At 42.8% G+C, this 24433-nt stretch overlaps 3 protein-coding genes and 2 long non-coding RNA genes across 9 annotated transcripts in view; 4 read left to right on the forward strand and 1 right to left on the reverse strand.

Annotated features, from left to right (window-relative positions):
* The window catches only part of nmt2 (N-myristoyltransferase 2), an 11234-nt gene extending 3089 nt beyond the window's left edge, over positions 1-8145 (forward strand). For both annotated transcript variants that reach the window (XM_021588246.3, XM_021588254.3), the window contains exons 4-12: positions 2737-2855; positions 2958-3049; positions 3423-3539; positions 3678-3848; positions 3980-4088; positions 4256-4426; positions 5282-5449; positions 5545-5682; positions 5821-8145. In XM_021588246.3, coding sequence (XP_021443921.3) covers positions 2737-2855; positions 2958-3049; positions 3423-3539; positions 3678-3848; positions 3980-4088; positions 4256-4426; positions 5282-5449; positions 5545-5682; positions 5821-5841 — 1106 coding nt within the window. In that variant the 3' untranslated portion in view covers positions 5842-8145. The remainder of the gene's footprint in view (positions 1-2736; positions 2856-2957; positions 3050-3422; positions 3540-3677; positions 3849-3979; positions 4089-4255; positions 4427-5281; positions 5450-5544; positions 5683-5820) is intronic.
* LOC110507876 (ribonuclease P protein subunit p38) lies at positions 7992-9832 on the reverse strand. Its single transcript, XM_021588265.3, has 2 exons — positions 9729-9832; positions 7992-9176 (listed from the first exon to the last, which is right to left on the reverse strand). The coding sequence occupies exon 2, from the start codon at positions 9168-9170 to the stop codon at positions 8295-8297; it is 876 nt and encodes a 291-aa protein (XP_021443940.2). The 5' UTR covers positions 9171-9176; positions 9729-9832; the 3' UTR covers positions 7992-8294.
* A 565-nt stretch (positions 9833-10397) lies between these two features.
* On the forward strand, positions 10398-16374 carry LOC110507851 (acyl-CoA-binding domain-containing protein 7-like). The gene is made up of 4 exons (XM_021588216.3): positions 10398-10590; positions 11825-11942; positions 12273-12335; positions 16066-16374. The coding sequence occupies exons 1-4, from the start codon at positions 10579-10581 to the stop codon at positions 16131-16133; spliced, it is 261 nt and encodes an 86-aa protein (XP_021443891.1). The 5' UTR covers positions 10398-10578; the 3' UTR covers positions 16134-16374.
* Positions 16375-16834: 460 nt separating this feature from the next.
* LOC118936368 (uncharacterized) lies at positions 16835-19624 on the forward strand. 4 transcript variants are annotated; one of them, XR_016492375.1, is made up of 4 exons: positions 16865-16883; positions 17049-17111; positions 17798-18744; positions 18869-19624. It is a non-coding gene; the product is annotated as an uncharacterized LOC118936368 (long non-coding RNA). The 4 variants fall into 4 exon arrangements; XR_016492379.1 differs by lacking the exon at positions 17049-17111 and having other exon boundaries at positions 16835-16883; XR_016492378.1 differs by having other exon boundaries at positions 16880-17185.
* A 323-nt stretch (positions 19625-19947) lies between these two features.
* LOC149984426 (uncharacterized) lies at positions 19948-22678 on the forward strand. Its single transcript, XR_016492382.1, has 2 exons — positions 19948-21025; positions 21207-22678. It is a non-coding gene; the product is annotated as an uncharacterized LOC149984426 (long non-coding RNA).
* Positions 22679-24433: the final 1755 nt, after the last annotated feature.

The raw sequence follows: 24433 nt of genomic DNA on the forward strand, positions 1-24433 counted from the left end.
CATAAATCTGCTTGAAAATCTATCTTGGCTACTCAGGAACATTCGCTGTCTTCTTGGTAATTAATGCTAGCGTAGATTTGGCTTTGTGTTGTAGGTTATTGTCCTGCTAAAAGATGAATTCCTTTCCCAGTGTCTTGTGTAAAGCAAATTGAAGCAGGTTTTCCTCTAGGATTTTGCCTGGGCTTAGCTCCCTCCTGAGTATTTCAGGATGTAAAGAAACAGAAGTCTTTGCCCATGTCAAGTATACCCATAACATGATGCAGACACCACCATGCTTGAAAATAAGGAGGCAGTTACTCAGTGTTGTGTTCAATTTGCTCCAAACATTAGACTTTGCATTTATTCCTTTGCTGTGTTTTCTTTGCAGTATTACTTTAGTGCCTTGTTGCATACATATGTATGTTTTGGGATATTTGTATTCTGTATATTTGTATTGTTCTTTTCACTGTCATTTAGGTCATTATTGTGGAGTCACTACAATGTTGTTGATCCATCCGCAGTTTTCTCCCATCACAGCCATTGAACTCTATAGCTGTTTTAAAATAACCAATGGCCTCACTGTGACATCCCTAAGCAGTTTCCTTCCTGTCCTGCAGCTCAATTAAGGACTTCTGCATCTTTGATGTGTCTGGGTGGTTTAATACATCATCCACAGCATAATTATTAACTTGACCATGCTTAAAGATGTCTGATTTGTTATTGTTACCCATCTACCAATCACTGTCCTTCTTTATGAGGCTTTCAAAAAGTTTCCTGGTCTTTGTAGTTGAATCTGTGCTTGAAATTCAATACTTCATTGAGGGACCTTACAGATGTTGTATGTACAGTGCCTTGCGAAAGTATTCGGCCCCCTTGAACTTTGCGACTTTTGCCACATTTCAGGCTTCAAACATAAAGACATAAAACTGTATTTTTTTTGTGAAGAATCAACAACAAGTGGGACACAATCATGAAGTGGAACGACATTTATTGGATATTTCAAACTTTTTTTAACAAATCAAAAACTGAAAAATTGGGCGTGCAAAATTATTCAGCCCCTTAAGTTAATACTTTGTAGCGCCACCTTTTGCTGCGATTACAGCTGTAAGTCGCTTGGGGTATGTCTCTATCAGTTTTGCACATCGAGAGACTGACATTTTTTCCCATTCCTCCTTGCAAAACAGCTCGAGCTCAGTGAGGTTGGATGGAGAGCATTTGTGAACAGCAGTTTTCAGTTCTTTCCACAGATTCTCGATTGGATTCAGGTCTGGACTTTGGCTTGGCCATTCTAACACCTGGATATGTTTATTTTTGAACCATTCCATTGTAGATTTTGCTTTATGTTTTGGATCATTGTCTTGTTGGAAGACAAATCTCCGTCCCAGTCTCAGGTCTTTTGCAGACTCCATCAGGTTTTCTTCCAGAATGGTCCTGTATTTGGCTCCATCCATCTTCCCACCAATTTTAACCATCTTCCCTGTCCCTGCTGAAGAAAAGCAGGCCCAAACCATGATGCTGCCACCACCATGTTTGACAGTGGGGATGGTGTGTTCAGCTGTGTTGCTTTTACGCCAAACATAACGTTTTGCATTGTTGCCAAAAAGTTCCATTTTGGTTTCATCTGACCAGAGCACCTTCTTCCACATGTTTGGTGTGTCTCCCAGGTGGCTTGTGGCAAACTTTAAACAACACTTTTTATGGATATCTTTAAGAAATGGCTTTCTTCTTGCCACTCTTCCATAAAGGCAAGATTTGTGCAATATACGACTGATTGTTGTCCTATGGACAAAGTCTCCCACCTCAGCTGTAGATCTCTGCAGTTCATCCAGAGTGATCATGGGCCTCTTGGCTGCATCTCTGATCAGTCTTCTCCTTGTATGAGCTGAAAGTTTAGAGGGACGGCCAGGTCTTGGTAGATTTGCAGTGGTCTGATACTCCTTCCATTTCAATATTATCGCTTGCACAGTGCTCCTTGGGATGTTTAAAGCTTGGGAAATATTTTTGTATCCAAATCCGGCTTTAAACTTCTTCACAACAGTATCTCGGACCTGCCTGGTGTGTTCCTTGTTCTTCATGATGCTCTCTGCGCTTTCAACGGACCTCTGAGACTATCACAGTGCAGGTGCATTTATACGGAGACTTGATTACACACAGGTGGATTGTATTTATCATCGTTAGTCATTTAGGTCAACATTGGATCATTCAGAGATCCTCACTGAACTTCTGGAGAGAGTTTGCTGCACTGAAAGTAAAGGGGCTGAATAATTTTGCACGCCCAATTTTTCAGTTTTTGATTTGTTAAAAAAGTTTGAAATATCCAATAAATGTCGTTCCACTTCATGATTGTGTCCCACTTGTTGTTGATTCTTCACAAAAAAATACAGTTTTATATCTTTATGTTTGAAGCCTGAAATGTGGCAAAAGGTCGCAAAGTTCAAGGGGGCCGAATACTTTCGCAAGCCACTGTATGTATGGTGGGACAGAGGAAGGAGCAGTCATTCATTGAAAAACCATGTCAAGCCCTATTATTTCACACAGTGAGTCCATATAAGATGAGATCACTTTGTAGCGCAAAAAAAGTTCACGGGGGTGTAAACTTTCTATAGGCCCTGTAAATATGTACAGATGCAGTACTCCCACAATCAGAGAAAGTTAAGCACATTGTTATAGTAAGAACACAATGGCTGTATTTCCTCAAGTCCCCTGGTTGTGATTGGCTGGCTGGTTGGTTGTGATTGGCTGGTTGTGTTTTGGCAGATGAGGTTGTAACCAGCCATGGGCCCATGGAGGCTGACAAGGACAACATCAGACAGGAGCCCTACTCTCTACCACAGGGCTTTATGTGGGACACGCTGGACCTCAGCAACGCTGACGTGGTGAGTGTGTTTCTTTGTGTTCAAAAGTTTATATTCATGGCCACCAGACATCAAAGTCGTGCAGACAGAAGACTTTACTAAGACTGTCTTTCTCTCTCTCAGCTGAAGGAGTTGTACACCTTGTTGAATGAGAACTATGTGGAGGATGATGACAACATGTTTAGATTTGATTACTCACCCAGCTTTCTCAAATGGTAAGTCAAATCCATACTCTACTTAGATTATGTTAAACTGTCTGTGTGTATGGCCTCTGTCTAAACTACTCTGCTTCCTTATTTTTCTCTCCTCCTCTCTCACCCTCTCTCCTTCTCTTGTTTTCTCTCCCCCCCCCTCTCTCCTTATCTTCTCCTTATTTTTCTCTCCTCCTCTCTCACCCTCTCTCCTTCTCTTGTTTTCTCTCTCCCCCCCTCTCTCCTTATCTTCTCCTTATTTTTCTCTCCTCCTCTCTCACCCTCTCCTTCTCTTGTTTTCTCTCTCCCCCTCTCTCTCCTTATCTTCTCCTTCTTTTTCTCTCTCTCCTCTTCTTTCTCTCTCCTTCTCTTCTTTCTCTCTTTCTCTCTCTCTCAGGGCGTTGCGTCCTCCAGGCTGGTTGCCCCAGTGGCATTGTGGGGTGAGGGTTTCCTCCAATAAGAAACTGGTTGGTTTCATCAGTGCCATTCCTGCTGATATCCACGTCTACGACACGTGAGTCACACACACACACGCCCTAACCACACACGCTCTAACCACACAGCGGACACACATCAACAACGTCGTGGACAGGTGCATGTCAGTGCTGAACTTGATGCACACGTTTTCCTCCCTCCCTCTCCCTCTCTCCAGCTTAAAGAAAATGGTTGAGATCAACTTCCTGTGTGTTCATAAGAAATTGCGTTCAAAGCGTGTGGCTCCAGTTCTGATCAGGGAGATCACACGAAGGGTTAACTTGGAGGGTATATTCCAGGCCGTCTACACGGCAGGAGTGGTACTACCCAAACCTGTGTCTACCTGCAGGTACACAGACATAATTAATCAATTTGTCCTAATATAATAAGAATACATAGAATGCTTAACTTAAGTTGCCTAACTGTAGTAATTTGACCGTAACTAGAGTATGTAACAGGAGTGTTGTGTTTTGTGAACAGGTACTGGCATCGTTCTCTGAACCCCAGGAAGCTGGTGGAGGTGAAATTCTCTCACCTGAGCAGAAACATGACGCTGCAGAGAACCATGAAACTGTACAGACTACCAGACGTAAGAACACACACAATGTTACACTTCCACCATCTATCACGTCTCTCCTACACTGAGCAAGACCCTTTTCTCCCAGCTAACGGGGCTAATAAACTTTGCTTTATGGTTACAGGCCTGTGTGATGTTGGGTGTATGTGTATAACTCCCCTTTCTCTCCGGCTCTGTAGAGCACTAAGACCCCGAGCTTGCGAGCGATGGAGAGGCGTGACGTGCGTCAGGTGACGGAGCTGCTGCAGAAACATATGAGACGTTTCCAGCTGGCGCCCTCTATGGGCGAGGAGGAGGTGGCACACTGGTTCCTCCCTCAGGACAACATCATAGACACATTTGTCGTAGAGGTAAGGGTCTGTCTTTTTGTCTGTTCAATTAGATAATGAGATGGATATACTGAACAAAAATATAAATGCAACATGTAAAGTGTTTGTCCCATTTTTCATGAGCTGAAATTAAAGATCACAGAAATGTCCCATACTCACAAAATGCTTATTTCTCTCATTGTGCCCAACTTGTCTACATCCCTGTTAGAGAGCATTTCTCCTTTGCCAAGATAATCCATCCACCTAACAGGTGTAGCATATCAAGAAGCGGATTAAACGGCATGATTATTACACAGGTGCACCTTGTGCTGGGGACAATATAAGGCAACTCTAAAAGGGGCAGTTTTGTCACATAACACAAGGCCACAGATGTCTCAAGTTTTGAGAGAGTATGCAGTTGGCATGCTGACTGCAGGAATGTCCACCAGAGCTGTTGCAAAATAATTTAATGTTAATTTCTCTACCATAAGCCACCTCCAAAGTCGTTTTAGAGAATTTGGCCTCACAACCGCAGACCACGTGTAACCACGCCAGCCCAGGACCTCCACATTCGGCTTCTTCACCTCAGGGATCGTCTGAGACCAGCCACACGGACAGTTGATGAAACTGAGGAGTATTTCTGTCTGTAATAAAGCCCTTTTGTGGGGGAAACTCTGATTGGCTGGCCCTGGCTTCCCAGTGGGCGGGCCTATGGCTGCGCCAATCATGTGAAATCCATAGATTAGGGCCTAAGGAATTTATTTCAATTGACTGATTTCCTTATATGCACTGTAACTCAGTAAAATTGTTGCATGTTTCATTTATATTTTTGTTCAATATAATTAGATACTGACATCTGAGTACTTTTTTAATTTGCTATTCTGTGTTTACCCTCAGGGTGCCGGTGGTGTGTTGACAGACTTCACTAGTTTCTACACCCTGCCCTCCACAGTGATGCACCATCCACAGCACAGAAGTCTAAAGGCTGCTTACTCCTTCTACAGCGTTCACACACACACTCCACTACTGGACCTGATGAATGACACTCTCATACTGGCCAAACTGGTACGCTACTGCACACACTCTTTCCAACATAAATACAAAGGTTCAACACAACTACGATCACGTCCATCTAATTGGTGTGTTTGTGTGTCCCACAGAAAGGCTTTGATGTGTTTAATGCTCTGGACCTGATGGAGAACAAGGTGTTTCTGGAGAAGCTCAAATTTGGCATCGGAGACGGCAACCTGCAGTATTACCTCTTTAACTGGAAATGTCCCCCCATGGACCCTGACATGGTGTGTGTGTGTGTGTGTGTGTGTGTCAACAAGGTGGGGTGTATTCCTGGGTGTGCTATGAAAATAGTGAAAGGATTTCATAATGGGAAATCAGTCAATAATTCTAATTATGTTTCTATCTCTGTCGCTCTGTTTCAGGTTGGCCTTGTTCTTCAATAACTAGTCTGTCTGTGACTGCTACACACTCAGAGGTCAAAGGTCTTCTTTGACCCCTAACATCGCTCTACCTGGACACACAGGTAGTCCCAAACTAGAAGAAGACAATGACAACAATCAACCAATCAAAGTGATCGGGAGGTGTGCATCACTTTGAGCATCTCTCCTGGATCATTTTTTATCATGGAGAACATTCTCTCTGCTCACCCGGAACTGATAACTCTTTTTAACCATCAACATCCTGAATGTGAAGTCATGCTCTGCCTGAGACAGACTCTTGTACAGTACACACACACACACACACACACTACACGAAGAGAAGGAAGACTTGCATCCATAATGTTTTTGTTGTTTTATTCAAAAAGGTGCATTGGTAACTGTGTTTGTTGGACAGTGCAGAAATGTAGTAACCTGTGCATTTAATGCCAGAACACATTTATTCCTGTAGTGTGGAATATGGGGGGTGGGAGAGGAAAGATTCAACTAGCGTAGATGTTATTGACTTTGGTGTTCCTATGAACGGTTAAGAGGGGAGGGGATTCTAGGGATTTTTGAGGAAGAATGTATTTGAAGCACAAATCTTAAGTTCTTAACTGAGTGAAAGGCTCCTTAACAACCCCAGGTGCATTTTATATATCGATTATTTCTGTTTTGTGTGTTTACGTTTTTTAATATCTGAGTGTTTGAGAAACATAAAATGCAGGATGGGAATTTTATTATTTTAAAATTGTTTTTATTTATTTTTTGTGTTTGTGCAGCTAACAGCATATTATTTTAAAAAGGTCGCAATTTTTTTCCCCGGGCACAATTCTGATATTTAGGATTGTGCTTATATGTTGTGTGTTCTGTCACCATTCCTCCCATGTCTGTCACTATTTGTTAAAACACCTTAAAAATCAAACCTGCATCTTCACCTATAAATAAAGGTTTTGGGTAGGAGTATCAGGCAGCTCCTTGTGTATGATCCAGAACATGAAGGAACCTGTGATGAGAGAAAACAGCTGTTGTTCTGTTTGCTGATGTCGTCATGGTTACTACAGTTAGATATACAAGTGTCCCTGTCAACGAGAAACCGAGTTAGTTGATTGTGTACGTGGGGGGAAAATGTTTTTTTTTGTTTACATGGGGAAAATACAATGTACAAAACATTAGGAACACCTTCCTAATATTGAGTTGCAGCCCCTTTCGCCCTCAGAACAGCCTCAATCGTTGGGACATGGACTCTACAAGGTGTCAGAAGCGGTCCACAGGGATGCTGGCCCATGTTGACTCCAGTGCTTCCCACAGTTGTCAAGTTGGCTGGATGTCTTTTGGGTAGGGGACCATTCTTGATACACATGGGAAACTGTTGAGTGAAAAACCCAGCAGCGTTGCAGTTCTTGACACTTAAACCGGTGCCTCAGGCACCTACTACCATACCCTGTTCAAAGTTACTTAAATCTTTTGTCTTGCCCATTCACCCTCTGAATGGCACACATACGCATTCCATGTCTCAGGCTTAAAACTGTCTTTAACCTGTCTCCTCACCATCTACACTGATTGAAGCTGATTTATAAATTACATCAATAAGGGATCATAGCTTTCTCCAAGTCATTTTGTCATGGAAAGAGCAAGTGTGTAGTTCTCATTCTTATGCTGCCCTTGTGGGGAGTTACTTGCTTTTAGTGTTTCTGAGGTGTGGCTCTGAACGTGGTCTGCATCTGGGGCTGTGCCCAAACCAAGGTAATGGTCAGGTTCCTCGGCTCAGACGTTGCTGGTACATGCCAGATCTTACAATGCCTGGATAGGTATTTTGCGTATCAGCTAACCACGTTATAGCAATCTGGTGCCGACGACGTGGCACGCAACCATTGGTTGATGCATGCAAGGGAAGATGACCTATGTCAATGGCACAGAACACTGGGCATCCAAATAAAGATGACTGAAATAGAACTGATCCCCAAAACCGTGAATCTGAGTCAGCCATGTGTTTATTAGTCCCAGGGGCACCTTGAGTGTTGGATCTGTTGTGGATGTATACTTCAACTTGTTTGAATTTGAGCACGAGACAGTTTTTGGTACAATGCAGATACCCCAAGTGAGCACCCAAAGTCCTTGCCTTATTTAACATGTTTTTAAATATATATTAATGTGTAGTTTTGAAAGGAGACACCTTTCTCTAACTGAAAAACAGTATTTTATTGAACTCCTTGGCAGGCTGTAAAAGAAATGAATTAGAACCAGCCGTGTTTAGACAGGACCTCATTCAAATACTCACTCAAGCTATACCAGCATGATGGAATAAACTCATCTAGACTTTAAAAGATACATCTGAGTGTGCTGTCTAATATTTCATTTAAGTCCTCCATGGAATTTTGGGAGTGTTTCCTCCAGATTGGTAGTAGAGATCACCTCCAATCAGCATCCAGGGCTGCCTACACTACCGTTTCATGTAATCTTTTGTACATAAATTTCTTCTACTTTTTCTTGGTCTTTGGTTTCCGTATTTTATAGGGGTTCGGGATAATCCTTTTCACTTTAAGAGGCTGAAGTACGCAGGATGGACATTCTGTAATGTCTGGAGAAATGTCTTCAATTTTCCGTTTTTGGCCTCTTGTCTCCTCTCTCTTTTCCACCTCCATTTGCCCTGCAGCTGTTCCCCCTCCCTCTCCTACCTGCCCCTCAACTGTTGCACCTGTTTCACTGGGAGGGCTTGGTATCCAGGCAACCTGCAGAGCAGGCACTCTGGGTACAATGGCTTCCACAGTGTCGGAGAACGTCCCATCCTCGTTCCTGTCCCCTTGTCTGAATCCCAGTGCCAGGACACACTTCAGCCCCAGCAGTCCCGCCACACTCTCACTGAGACGCGGCACCTGGCATGCCGCCACGCCCCGCGTCCGGCACAGAGCTATCAGGTGGCTCGTCATGTGCGGCGGTTTGACCGACTTGCACACGAGCACCAGCCGGAGCTGGTTCTTCTCCAGAGCCTTGGTGACCTCATTGATGCCGATGGCCAGCTGCCTCCTAGCGGCTACGTCAGTCCAGCCTTGCTCTCTGGGTTTAACAGGACATTCCGGTGTTACAGTGTCGAGGGTTATCTGTGGGGGCTCAGCTACCAAGTCATGTCCTGTAGGTGGGTTCTTATTTCTCTTTTTCCCCCACTGTCGAAACCCTTTCACCTCTTTCTTTTCCAGGCCAGTTGCTGACAGTTTGCTCTTCAGAGTGTCCAGGATGAAGTGTACATCATCACTCTGCAGCGGGCTCCATTGCAGTCTGTAGGGGGAGTTCAGGGACGTCTTAGCTGGGATCTGCTTCTTCCGCTCCTTTTTCGACACTTTGCCTGGAGTGGCCATCTTTACCTGGAGTGAAGAAAGGAGGAATTCACATGAACTGCTGACTCAACTCCCATGTTATCACATTTACCAGCAGGGTAGCATATAAATATAATCTATTCTATTGCTCTAGTTATGTGGGGTTGACTCCTTGAATGTTCATTTACAGTAGTGATTGAGGGATGATGCTGGGGTGGGGCTTAAACCCTGTTAGCACAGTACAACCTTTGCCATAAAAACTAACACCAAAAAATATATATATCACTATGGCTATGTGAGTAGATCTGGAATCAGATTACATCGTCAGATAAAGTAAAATACGGGCTCTGTACTGTGGTCCTCTAACCTGTATGTAAAGGTAGTAAGTTTGCCCTGTAACAATGTTCCCCCCTCTATCACTACTACACATCACTTAGCTAGCTAGCTGGCTGACTAGTTATTCAGCGACAGACACATTTCCCAGCATGTCTATAGATATAGCGAGTAGTTTTAACAAGTTAGCAAACAAACCTAAATTAAACATATCGAGCTGACAAACTGCCATAGTTACTTATATACCCACAGTCGTCGGGTTTTTACCTCAATTATAACAATTAAAAAAGCAGTTGTAGGTCAGTGCGCACAACTAATGTGCTGTGTCCATGGGCGCAGCCATATTGTATGTCTGCGGTTGATGACGTTTCAACAGAGCCACGCCCCTCAAACGCTCAAATAGCCAATCTATTTGGCCGCGAGCAAAAGGCCACCAAACAATCTTCTAATATTATATTAACAATTTACAAAGAAAAACCAAAGCCACCTAATAACACTAGCTACAAAGCATATGACCCATCAGAACCACTGGAAACCACTGGATGCTACCAAGCCTTCAGTCTCCTGAATCAGACCCTCAGATGCACAGTCTTCTAAATCAGAACCACAGACTGCTGAATTAAAACTGAGTGGAGTCCAGCTGAGCTCCAGTAGGATGGCAGCCTACCATCTCTCATCCTCCATGAATCACTGTTTCTACATCCAAATGACAAAATATATATTTTTACCTAACACTGCCTCCAAATGCTAAACATGCCACAAATTCAATCCAAGTGAATTGTCCCTATATCAGAATATTAATTGAGCTACACAATCCATTTTATACAGTATGATTTGGTCATGAAACGCGAAAAATCCAATATTGACTTGCATTGATGCGAGTGTCCTTTTTAAATCGTATTTTATTTTAGCGTCCTTCACGCGCCGCGTCTCAGTATGTTTGGTCAGCCAATCAGCTGTCTATCCACCCCACTGCGGTCCCGACTCCCGAGGCATTGACCGATATTTACTGTAAGCTCCCAGTCTGTCACAGCTGCAGTCAGAGCTATTAACACAGCCGAGAGGACACTTTGGGATAATTCTACCTACAGTAGCCTGCGGAGTTGAACTTTGCGAGATGTCTCTTCAGGTAGGCTATGTTTTCCCTGCACACTTGGCGGACACATCTATCTAAGTGATGAGTCGATCTAGATAACGGGGTTAGGCCTACGTTTTTATAAGAGATGCGATTGGTCGACTGATGTGGTAGCTTGTGGTAGGTAGACTTGTACATACACATATAGACTACGTTTACCGTTATGTTCTTTATTTACTGAGTCATGGCTGTATATTGTTTTAAGTGCGTATGAAATTTAGAGCTTGATTTGCTGGCCATCTCGGAATGATGCGCAAGGATGCTGGGGTGTATTGGATACCAGCTGCCATCATCAACAGAGGCCCTTGAGATCAAATATTAATGTTTCTACAGACTAAGTATGTAGTGCCGTCACGCTTCCAAGACCAATAATAGCTAGGCTACTGTAACCTATTAGAATTCAACATTGCATGTTAGGTATTATAATTAAGCAATAATGTTGTTTCTGTGCTGCTCCCACTAGGTACACAGCACATTTTGCAGCGTTAAATCAACACTTAAAGAGTTAATTTTATCACTATCTCAGAGTACACATGAGTAAAGGGTCTGAATACTTATGTAAATGTGATATCTGTTTTTAATTTTTTTATAAATGTGCACAAATGTCTAAAACCTGTTTTCACTTTGTCGTTGTGGGGTATTGTGTGTAGATTGATGAGAGGTGAAATTATTTAATCAATTTTAGAGTAAGGCTGCAACGTAACAAAATGTGAAAAAAGTGAAGGGGTCTGAATACTTTCCGAATGCACTGTACACCCCTTCTTTACTTTATTACTACAATGTAAGTTGGCCCAAAACCAACCAGAAGAAAGTTGAAACAACCAGATGATTTTACAGTGTCAACCTTCTTCTGGTTGGTTTTGGGCCAACTTAACATTACACTGTAGTCAGATTGAATGAATGTACAACCAAATAGTATTTTTGTTTTATTAAAACTGCATGTGGAACATAAATTAGTTTGGGGGTTTCCTTTCTGATTAGATGAATGTGCCCATTGTCCCATTTAGCCTTGCTGTTTTTTTTTATTGGAGATCTGTGTAAAGTAGATTATTCATGCGAACAAATTGGCATCGACAGGTCTAAATGGAATAAGGACCCTTTGTTTGGCTGCTCAGTAGTGGGCAGTAATAGGCTGTAGTGCTGTAGATTAGGTTACATTCTGGAGTTTCTGTGCTGTATTGTTTTCCCATCTGTCCCTTTCACTCCATTCTTCCATCTCTCCGTGCAGGCAGAGTTTGAGCGAGTAGCAGATGATGTGAAGAAGGTGAAGTCCAGACCTTCAGACCAGGAGCTGCTGGACATGTATGGTCTGTATAAGCAGGCCATATTTGGAGACATCAACATTGGTATGGAATTTTCTTTGTGCCATTTAAATAAAACATGCTAATTGAAATACATAATTGTACAGAACATACACAAGTGAAAGGACCATTACAATTATATGGAGAGAATAACAATTATTTTAGCAAATTCTGGGTAGATAGGGCACTCATCTCCCAGATATCAGAACACTGCTTTCCAAACTGGCCATATCAGATACCCACACTAGTATTGGTAGGACAATAGAACATAAAGCCTAACCTTAAATCTGGTCTGGTTCCTCTGAAGTTCTCTTCATTTCTTTTTAACCAGTCACCCCTGATGTCCTAAATACTGTCCTCTCTTGTTCTCCACAGACAAGCCAGGCATGTTAGACATGAAGGGAAAAGCCAAGTGGGAGGCCTGGGATTCTAGGAAAGGTAAAATAAAAAGATGTTGTCTTCTCTCAGAATGTAAAAAAGGAATCGCCTCCACACTAGCCCTCCATCCTATACCCTTGTTTCAATCTTTGGAACATTCTAATCAATGATGAACATTTAGTGAACAGAATGCTACAGCAAGGGGTAATGATAACCAATCACCATTCACCAACCCTTTTAACTGAATGTACACGGTGCGTTGCTCTAATTTGAATGTATGTTACCAGAATTACAGTGGTAAGAATCCAAGATGGTAGCCAATCAGTCTGTCCGTTTGTATGTGTGATCCTTGAGAGCAGAGTTTAAGAGTTTTTATGTTTTAATGACCCTGGTCCTGTTTACAGAAGCAAATACTTTTTATGTGAAGGTGGATGCTGTATATAACAACTATTATTTTTATATCTCAGTCTCTATTTTACGACATTTATTAATACAAAGATTTCGGATAGAAAAGGCCTTTATTTTTTATTACACCTTTCTGGAGTTGGAGCTCGCCGTGTCAGGAGCGTCTATCTGCGCGCAAGGCCTGCTACGCGAGCGCAGGTGCGCATTGACGACTAGGAGCGGAAAAGCGGTTATCGGATTGGAAAATACTTCCAAAATCTCAAACTATTGAATTACTTTTTTTATGTGTTGAAAGACTCCGTTTGTTTTATTGACAATGGTGCTGGCTCCGCCAAGTCCTCACGTATTGGGCAACTGAGATATATTGTTGTGCCTATATTGAGGATCTCTGTTAATGTGAGACCAAACCCTGGGCCGGTAGATACTATGCAATCTTTACCGACTCCCCTATGATTTTAAAAAGAGAGCAGGTTTAGGCCTCTTGCATGTTAATGTCAGAAGAATCTATTTTTAAATAGACATGATTAGAATATGGGCCAAAACGTCAAAAGCTGACGTAATGGTTTTATCAGAAACTTGGCTAAAGAAATGTGTCAAATAACTGGATTTCTAATGATTGATACACGGTTTTTAGAACGGATCGGATTAGTAAAGGACGATGGGTTTCGATTTACGTTAAATCCGAGTTTAACACCTCTGAAATTCTCTCGATTACCATAGCCAAACATTTTGAATTGCTTGCGGTTAAAGTGAACATTATATAAGGACTCCCACATCACTGTAGTCGGCTGCTACAGACCGGCTTCGGGAGACGCTCTTAACTCTCTTTCTTATGCCCTGCACAAGCTAAATGACCCCGAATTCATTATTTTAGAAGATTTGAACTGGGACATGCTTACATCTGTATCTGACTCTTTTAAAGAACTGTGTGACTCTCGGAATCTAGCTCAATTAATTAATGCGCCTACAAGACCGGATCCCAGAGTACCCTAACAAATCAACGCTATTGGACACTATTCTAACGAATACCCCTCACAAATACACATCGACTGGGATATTCTGTAATGATGTCAGTGATCACTGTGCAATTGCTTGTTAGAAATACAAAAGTGACCAAACCCCGCTGTATTTTTAAAATACATTTTAGACAGTTTGATGAGCAAGCTTTCGTTCTTACATGATCTGTACCATAATATTGACAGTAAGTCTGATTCCCGATGTTGACACTGCCTTGGACTTTTTTTTATATGAGATTTGTGATAAGCATACCCCTGTGAAGAAATGTGGAAGGAACAATCCCTGGTTTTCAGATAACTTGGCAGAATTAATTAGAAAGAGAAATCTCTTGGGCTCAAGCTAGACATACAAATGCTCCTGTTGACTGGGCCTCCTTCAGAGCCTAAGAAACAAATGCCCAGGATTGATCAGGAAGTCCGAATCAGATCACTATTTAGATGCAGTCACAAAGAACCTAAACAACCCTACCTAGTTCTGGAAGCTAATCAAATCAGTGTCAGGTTCTAATGTATCCTCTGGCCTTCCTGACCATTTAATGATGGATTCTAATGAAGTGAAGGATAAAGCCCATATTGTAGGGGTTTCAACAAGCACTTCATATCTGCTGGTTCAGTTTTTGATAATGGTGGGTCCCAGGCCTCTATTACGTCAACTATGATATAGGCCCTCGTAAACCATTTTAACTTTGAGCCTGTTTGATATACTGAGGTCTATAAAGCATTAAAGGCTATAGACACTAAAAAGTCTGCAGGTCCAGAGAACCTGGACCCCTACCTCTTAAAGATAGCAGCTGGTATTATTACTGAACCTGTGGCTCACACTTGAGTCTCTTGACCAATTCCACACCCAGCATTTGGAAATCCGCTTATGTCCTTCCACTGCTAAAGGGTGGAGAACCCTCAGATGCCAATAACTATCGTCCTATCTCTAAACTCCCTATCCTGGCCAAGGTCTATGAATCCCTAGTGAACTCGTAGTTAAACAACTTCTTAATTGAAAAGAACATACTGAGCAGGGTTCAGTCTGGCTTTAGATCGGGGCACAGCACCACAACTGCAGCTATGGCAGTGGCAAACAACATCATTAATGGACTTGATAAAAAGCAACATTGTGCTGCTCTGTTTGTGGATTTATCAAAGGTCTTTGATTCAGTTGACCACGAATTGTTGCTAGCTAGACTCAGAAACATTGGTCTCAGTGAAGGGCAGTAAATTGGTTTAGGAACTATCTTTCTGACAGAACCCAATGTGTATATACTGACAATCACAAGTCTAGCTTTCTTGAGATAAATAGAGGTGTGCCCCAGGGTTCCATTTTAGCTCCTGTGTTCTCAATTTTTATTAATGATTTGGGAAATGGGATGCAACCAGCAAAGTTACATCTATATGCAGATGATATTTTCATGTACTCCTTCTCTGGTTGAAGAGCTCCAGACTGCTTTCAGTCACTGCAGGCCTCCCTTTATGGCCTCAAACTGGTCTTGAATATACAAACAACTAAATGAATGACCTTTACCAGAGCTAGAACTCTGCCAGAGAATGTTAGCATTGTCACATCTGGTGGCTTATCCATTGAAAAGTGTCATCCTACAAATACCTAGGTATTTGGTTGGATGACAAGTTGTCCTTTAAAGTTCATGTGGATAATCTTGTGACGAAGCTTTAATTGAAATTGGGTTTTTATCTTAGTAATAAGGCTTGCTTCCCGTTTATGGCTAGAAAGAAGCTTGTTCAGGCCACTTTTCTTTCTGTAATTGATTATGGTGACTTGTTGTATATGCATACAACGTCCGTCTTACAGAGTCTGGACTCTGTTTATCATGCATCCTTGCACTTTATTACAAATGCCAAGTCACTCACCCACCATTGCACATTGTACCAAAGGGTGGGTTGGACCTCACTTTATATGCGCAGAAATATCCATTTGTATGTGTTCATCTACAAAGCCCTTTTTGGTAAACTCCCTCTGTAGTCTGGTCTCCTTCACCACCAACAGTTACCATTCCTGGTCTGCTAGGTGGTTGCTACTTAACATTGCTATTATAACATTATTCACATTATTAGGCAAGACTACCTTCTCTTTTTGTGCACCAGATGCATGGAATAATTTACAATCCATGCTTCATCTAGATATGTTAGTGCCACTGAATGAATTTAAAATATTGACGGGAGACTCTGTTACGGAGGAGTGTAAAGTGCTTTTTTAGGCTGGATCATGTTGTTGTATTGTTGTATGTTTTAATTCTGTAGTGTATTGATTGTTACTGCCTTCTTGGCCAGGTCTCCCTTGAAAAAGAGACTCTGGGTCTCAATGGGCTTTTACTGGTTAAATAAAAAATGTAAATATTGTATGTGTTCTTATTTTCTAGGTATGTCCAAGGAGGATGCCATGACAGCTTACATCGCACTTGCAAAGGAGATCATCAGCAAATACTAATATGATGATGAAGTCGTATCCAGGGTGTGACTAGAAATGGTTATTATGAGGAGAGCTGTATCTCATTCAGCCACAAGCCATATGTTACGAGAAGCTACTGCACGAGGAACATGATTAATTTTTTTCTCCTTAGATTGAACTTTCTTGACTTTTAAAATGTGGAGTTTTTTTATTTGATATCAACCCCTGTGCACTTTTGGGATGTTGAATTTATGATTTAATAAAACATTGTTTTAAATTACGCTCAGTCTATTTTATTTGTAGATGTATGATGATAAATGAGGGCAATATTCTATATTTTATATGTTCCTGTCTTCTTACCTCTAAAGATGACACACACACACACACACACACACACACACTATTGAGATATCAGCACTGAGTGATATATTAACAATGCAAAAGCTCACTAAGCATGAAAACATAATGAACAGTGTTTCCCATAACATTATTTTTTATCAAATAATGAGTTTTCAAAGGGTAGCTCTCTCACTTACTCAGACAAGTAATGTCCCCACCACCCCCTATAGCTCTGCGGCCCTCCTTATAAATATCTCTGCTATTAAGCCCTGTTGGCCACCACAAGACCTGCAGGGCTAGTTTGCAGCCTAGGTTGAAAATAAGTCATTATTTTTAACCTAGTTAACCTAGGTTGCAGCTAGGAACTTTAATTTACTTGGTTGCCTGGAAATCACATTTCTGGAACGGACGTGGGCCTCACTTCCTGTTTGTGTCTTTGTAGCAGAGACGGTATGGAAATTCCATTCCTCCATTATCTCTGTTGTAGCTTGCTGGTATGCAATGAAATGGCGCTTCCTACTGAAGTTTAGTTAGCTAGCTTTAAGCCATAGAAAATATTTGGGCTATGTTATATCAATTGACATGTGTTTTCTACTTCTTTATTATGTATGTAAGGGTTTTAAAACCGACACTGTTGATTGGCCAGACAGCAACGGTACCACTGAAGAACGTTAGCAAGTAAGTTAGCGAGCTACCGAAGTGTGCCTTTACTTGCGTTACATCGACGGACTTCTATCGCCTGTTCCAATACGGTTCGTGACTGTACTGTAAAAACTTGCCATAACAAACACAAGGACTGGGTCAGATATGTTTCACCAACTTCCATTGAGAGATCCGGACTGATTGAGACTATGGCAAGTTGCCCTGAACATTGACGCCAATACTCCGACTGACGACCTCAGAAAGTAGTATATATAGTATGCTCAGAACATTTTTCCAGGGAACTATTATGAGAGCATGGAACTGTCAAGCAGTAAGATAAAAAGTTATGTCCCATCAGTGGGCATTCTATGCACGACATGTAGGCAAGCCATAGGAAATCTTTGGCCAAGTCATATAAACGGACATATGTTTTCTAATTCTATATTATTGTGTTAAGAGGGAGTCATGGAGGACAGACATCATGGTTGGTCAGGAGAGGGTATTAGCACAGTCACTGTTGATGGGCCAGATGGCAGCAGTGCCACTGAAGAATGTTGTCCGTCCATTGAGGAGGACCGGTGCGTGAACATTCAGCTCAGATGAGTTAAACCACGGAGAACAGGTTATGATGCTGCTGTATGAGATGGGTTTCAGCATGCATATGAATCAAACACACTTCATCATGTATCCAATAACACTGATCTCTGTTTTCCTTTGATTAGGTGAGTGAAGTGTCAGTGGGCCTGCCGCGTGAATACAAAGACGTAGACAACAGTTGTTCCCTGAGGATGGAGAGGAACGGGTCTGTGAAGCAGGAGACTATAAGTGTTGCCTCCTACAGTTAGGAAGAGAAGAAGCTGTTGGCTGCCATGGTGTCTGAGAAGGGGGAACTGGAGCTGACTGGCTCTCTGGTGATGGAGGTGACTGAGGTTCTACAGTAAAGTGATGCAGACACTGCACCCAACAGGGAGGAAAGGGCTCTGTACCTAGAGGAGGAGAAAGGAGATGAGAGACAGACAGATGAAGGGACTGCCCAGCAGAGAGGAGCAGCAGGCTAATGCTGAGTGTGAACCCTCAGTGGAGCCTGAGGTATATTTAGATTCTGTGAGCGACGGCGTGCGAGATACGGAGCGAGCGAGCCATCCTACACTCCACGCCGACACAAGAAGCTGTGTGTGTGATGGCCAGCCTGAGGAGCCTGTTGGGTTTGACAAACTGCATGCGGTTCCACGACCTCAACAGTTATGAGGAGCACGTCCCTCGAGAGCACTCCAAACGCTCACGGCCTCTCTGTCCAGACTGTGGCATCCTCATCTCAACGTTACTCAGTGTGGAGCACCAGTGTGAACAAGTTCAAGCTGTTCTGTCTGTGGGAAGCGCTGCGTGGATGAAGCTGGCCTCAAGCATCACCAGAGGCTTCACCATCAAGAGCATGTCTACTCCTGTAAGTTCTGCCTCAAGCACTTCAAGGCCAGGGAAGACAAGCGGACCCACGAGAAGGACAACCACCGGGTCAAATGCCCCTGGGGATTTTACAACATCTTGAAACGGAACCGCCATCTCAGAGAGCATGAGTCCAAGACATTTGTAACACGTGCTACAAGGAATTCCCCCAACTTAGCAAGCTTGAGAGGTACGAGCTGAGCCACAGTGACAACAAATCTTTCAGGTAGATGTTTTATACTGCATTTTCTGTTTGATACTGAACACATCTCTCCTGAAATATATTTTGTTTGTATTATCAGCTGAACTGCAAAGTGTTAATGTTTTCCATTACGTTCTGCTCTTGCTAGGTGTCAGGTGTGCCAGCGTTCTTTGCCCAGGCCAGCCAGCTGAAGTCCCACCTGCGCGTCCACACTGGGGAGAGGCCCTTCAAATGCCAGCGCTGCGTCAAGAGCTTTAACCACAATGTCAGCCTCAAGAACCTCTTCACACGCTATCACCAAGGGGAGGGAGGGAGGGAGGGAGGTGCGAGAGCGGAGGAGCAGGCGACAGTGGAATTATGAACCTGAGGAGGAGGAGCGTCAGAATGAGAGTGATTCTGACTTTGACCTGGAGGAAGAGGAGAAGACAGGGAGTAAAGGGAAAGGTAGTGGAGGAGGGGGGCACTGGTAGAAGCCTCTAGGAGAGATACATGTGGACACTGCTGTTGAAAAGCTGGATACATTATCATCACCACCCCAGAGAGAACCAGACCAGAACCAGGAGGCACCTGACGGTGTTATTAAAAAAAGTCTTATCGGTTTTGTCATGACCATAATGTTTTGGCTTTGAACATTACTTAGAACTCTTGAGGCTGTTGTTTTTTCACTTCTACAGTTTTGGTTTAAATATATATATATACCGGCCCACTAGTTAAGAAGCACAGAGATAAACTCATCTTGGATATAACCAGCGAGGAAGCAAGAGGCTTGATTCTGCTCTAAAGTATGTCAGTACAAAAATAGTGTTAACCAGTGGGAGTGGGGATTTTCTTTTAGGGAGGTCAATGAGATAATGTTGAATTTGGTCAACAGTTAAATAAAGGTTACATAAAAATAAACATAAAATTGAATTTTTAATTTGCTATAATGTTTAATTTGATTGAATTGAAGTTTCATCATGTTTATATCCATATGAATTTACTGATAAGGGGGAGCATGTGGCATTTTGGAAACTTGGAGAAAAACAATTTTATAATGGAGTTGTGCTTGTTGTTCTCACACATCTGCCCTCTCATTGGCTAGAATGTTTATTTAGTCATTTATTTTACCCCCAGTCCAGTTGAGAGCGACACTTCACCTTTTGAGTGTAGTTCGCCATAAAACCCAAAGAAGAATACATAGAGCTTGCTCTATGCCTACATTCCCGCACAGTAGGTGGCGGAATGCACGTAAACGATTGTTTGCGGACCGCCTTGACATCGAAGAAAACTCAGCTGAGTCACAGCGATAAAGGGATTAGTTATAAATATCTTTGAATTAGTCCTTTAACTATCCCTATATTTAGACGTCTGTCAACATGGCTGACTCCCAGAAGCATCCGTTAATTTTATACCTCGGTAATCCTGCACCACCAGAGACCGCTTTAAAACTTAAAATTATTCGATCAGCAGCCAAGAAGCAGAACGACAAGTCCCGAGTATAGACCCGAGTAAATTTAAGTGTTTCGTTTTTACGATGGCGCGTAAAATTCTCTCTCCCCTTCCTCATCGCTGCGATTTACTTACTAGTTGAGGTTTCTGCTCTTCGCTCCGTTGTCAGTTTAGTTGACATTTCACTGATCTTAGTAGCAGTAGCACTTATTTGATTTGTGTCTTTCAAGGCAGCTGTCAATGTTCCCTTTAGGCTGCGTTTTTATTTTATGGCGGTTTGATCGCGGGGGAGGCACTAGTAATATCTGCACTTTTCGGTTTGGTTATTTGTTTTAAGTGTATTAGTCTGTAAAGAAATCTCTGCCAAAATTCGTCATCTCTCCCATGTCTTATTCGATTGGTAGTTGTTCAGAAATGTTTATTGCTTGCCTACATTTTACTCCCTCCTTTATGTTTAATATAACACACATCCATTATTAATGTCGGTTGCCTATGTGAAGTTTGTTCTATAGAAAGTATTTGGCAAAGTGATTTATTTATACACTACACTTGAAACAAATAGCCAAATCGAAAATGGCAGACATTACTAGTGCCTCCCCCTCGATCAAACCGCTATTAAAAATAGAAAAACGCAACGCACCCCCCTCAGAAATTACGCAGGAATTCACAACGGAGTGAAGAGCAGAGATCTCAACTAGCAAGCAAGTCGCAGCGATGAAGAATTGAGTCTGTGCGCATTCACGTCGACTAGGGGGAGAGAATTCTGGCAAGGGGGAGATTTTCAGCACAACACCGGAATTTATATGAGATGCCCTCAAATGTTTTGCATACAAGCAATTCCATGGTAAAGGAATTGCGCTCAGACACTGATTAAAAGGTAGGTTAAATAAAAACCATTGATTTTAAAAGTTTAACAAACCATGCAACTCTATGCGCAAGGACTCAGCCAGCTACCAAGGACTGTGGGCTCTCCTCCTTGGCCGACATGAGTAAGACATTTAAGCGTGTTGGCTGGAGAGTTTGCTGACATATTCAATCTTCAATCTCTCCCATTCCAGTCTGCTGTCCCCACATGCTTCAAGGTGTCCACCATTGTTCCTGTACACAAGTAAGCAAAGGTAACTGAACAATAGAGCCACAGACTGCCATTGCACTGCCCTATCCCGTCTGGACAAAGGGAATAGCTATTTAAGAATGCTATTCATTGACTACAGCTCAGCATTCAACACCATAGTACCCTCCAAGCTCATCATTAAGCTTGGGGCCCTGGGTATGAACCTTGCCCTGTGCAACTGGGTCCTGGACTTCCTGACAGGCTGCCCTCAGGTGGTGAAGGTAGGAAACAACACCTCCACTTCGCTGATGCTGAAGAGAGGCCCCACAAGGGTGCATGCTCAGCCGCCTCCTGTATTCCCTGTTCACCCATGACTGCGTGGCCACCAACCCAATCATCAAGTTTGCAGACGACACAACAGTAGTAGGCCTGATTACCAACAATGGCGAGACAGCCTACAGGGAGGAGGTGAGGGCCCTGGGAGTGTGGTGCCAGGAAAATAACCCTCACCAAAAGTCAACAAAACAAAAGGAGCTGATCGTGGACTTCAGGAAACAGCAGAGGAAGCATCCCCCCCCCGCCCATGCACATCAACGGGACCACAGTGGAGAAGGCTGAGGAAATTTGGCTTGGCACCTAAAACCCTCACAAACGTTTACAGATGCATAATTGAGAACAACCTGTCGGGCTGTATCACCGCCTGGTATGGCAACTGCATCGCCCACAACCACAGGGCTCTCCAGAGGGTGGTGCGGTCTGCCCAACGCATCACCGGGGGCAAACTACCTGCCCTCCAGGACACCTAGAGCACCCGATGTCACAGGAAGGCCAAAAAGATCAAGGACAACAACCACCCGAGCCACTGCTTGTTCACCCCCTATCATTCAGAAGCCGAGGTCAGTACAGGTGCAACAAAGCTGGGACCAAGAGACAGAAGCTGTTTTTCAATCTCAAGGCCATCAGACTGTTAAATAGCCATCACTAGCACCTTAGAGGCTGCTGCCCTATATACAGACTTGAAATCACTGGCCACTTTAATAATTGGAACACTAGTCACTTTAATAAATGTTTACATATTTTGCCCTACTCATCTCATATACCGTATTCTATTCTACTGTATTTGTCTATGTTGCTCTGACAATGCTCATCCAAATATTTATATATTCTTAATTCCATTCCTAAATTTGTGTGTATTGTTGTGAAATTGATAGATATTACTTGTTAGATATTACTGCACTGTTGGAGCTAGACCCGCAATAACATCTGCTAAACATGTGTATGTGACCAATACAATTTGATTTGACTACTTTTAACCATTTACATAGACATTTGAACAAAAACACATTATCTGGAAGAACTGTGCAGATGCAAAGTTTGGTAACAGAACTTCGGTAAAAATCTCCCTCAGTTTTTGTTACTGAGGGAGGTTTCACATTTTTTTTCCCATCCCTAGTAAACACAGCTGATTTAAATTAATTGCATTCTAAACTGAAGATCATGATTATTGGAGTCGTGTGTGTGTGTGTGTGTGTGTGTGTGAGAGAGAGAGAGAGCTGGGGAAAAAGTGTGGCACCAATCAGGCCCCTCTGAGGACTGGAGTTACCCATCCCTGATGGAGTGTCTGCAGATGGAAGGAAGAATTGCAAAGGAATAAAGGGTTGTTACTGTGGAGGAGAACATGAGGCGACATCCTTGGAATGCCCAAATAGGGTGAAAGAGATGGAGGTGGACAAAATTCAGGGCAGTTCACTCTGTCTCTTATGCAGAGGCAGTAAGCAGAGCAGAAGGCCCCATGGTATTGAACAGCAGGGGAGCTATACAGCAACATGCACCAAGGCATGCGTGTCACCAGCTGGATCCAGAAATTCTTCAAGTGAAGTACGGCACTGTGCAAGTAGGCCACACACACTCACAGAACGGGACTGTGCAAGTAGGCCACACACGCTCACAGAACGGCACTGTGCAAGTAGGCCACACACACTCACAGAACGGCACTGTGCAAGTAGGCCACACACGCTCACAGAACGGGACTGTGAGTGCTGATTCTAGTAAAAATAGGTAGGGTAGCCTAGTGGTTAGAATGTTGGACTAGTAACCGGAAGGTTGCAAGTTCAAACCCCTGAGCTGACAAGGTACAAATCTGTCGTTCTGCCCCTGAACAGAATTAGAATTTGTTCTTAACTGACTTGCCTAGTTAAATAAAGATAAAATTAATAAAAAATATATCATCGTGAACATCAACTGTCTGTTTCAGCGGTGTGAGCAGTGTAGCTGTGAGTGTGATCCAGACGCAGGGAGACAGGACATGCCTCTCTGTGACCCAACACTGCCAGAGCTGCAACCACCACAGGACATGGGCAAGCAACGCATCTACTGTCCAGACAATGCTCAAAGGAAATGGGGACGAGCCACAGAATATTCAGGTGGGTATTTAAGGATTAACAGTTGATATTGTGAGGTAACTAACTCTCTTTTATATTCTGTGTGCTCAACTAACTCTTGGAGTTTCAAGTGTCAAATAAATCAGGAAATTGGACATCATTGTGGCTGTGACAGAAAAGGTTTTGGGCCTGAAAGACGGAAGAAGTACGGCCCTCCCAGGCTTCCGAGCCTGTGTAGGGATCACATTTTGACTGTGATTTTAGCAGAAAAAACTGTGTTAATTTTGTTTTTGGTAGTTAGTGTGAATATTTTCATCCATAACGTTTTGGGGGATACTTTACTACCCTGCACAGTAGGTGGCGGCAATACACCTTATAGGTTAGACTACAGCCACCCAAGTCATAGACTGTTCTCTGTTTCCACATGGCAAGCTGTGCCGGTGCATGAAGTCTGACACCAACAGGCTCCTGAATAGCTTCTATCCCCAAGCCATAAGACTGCTAAATAGCTAACTAAATGGCTAACAGACTGAGTTGACCCTTGTATTTGATTTTTGCACACTCAAAGGGCCCTACACACTCACTCCATTCACTCACACACACACATAATATGCATATACATTTATACTGACTACGCACACCCGCTCACATACAATCATCATACAGTGGGGAGAACAAGTATTTGATACACTGCCGATTTTGCAGGTTTTCCTACTTACAAAGCATGTAGAGGTCTGTAATTGTTATCATAGGTACACTTCAACGGTGAGAGGCGGAATCTAAAACAAAAATCCAGAAAATCACATTGCATGATTTTTAAGTAATTTTTAAATTTTATTTATCTGTTATT

Source organism: Oncorhynchus mykiss, chromosome 3 (assembly GCF_057628025.1).
Source record: "Oncorhynchus mykiss isolate SJ-2025 chromosome 3, ASM5762802v1, whole genome shotgun sequence".
Lineage (NCBI taxonomy): Eukaryota > Metazoa > Chordata > Actinopteri > Salmoniformes > Salmonidae > Oncorhynchus > Oncorhynchus mykiss.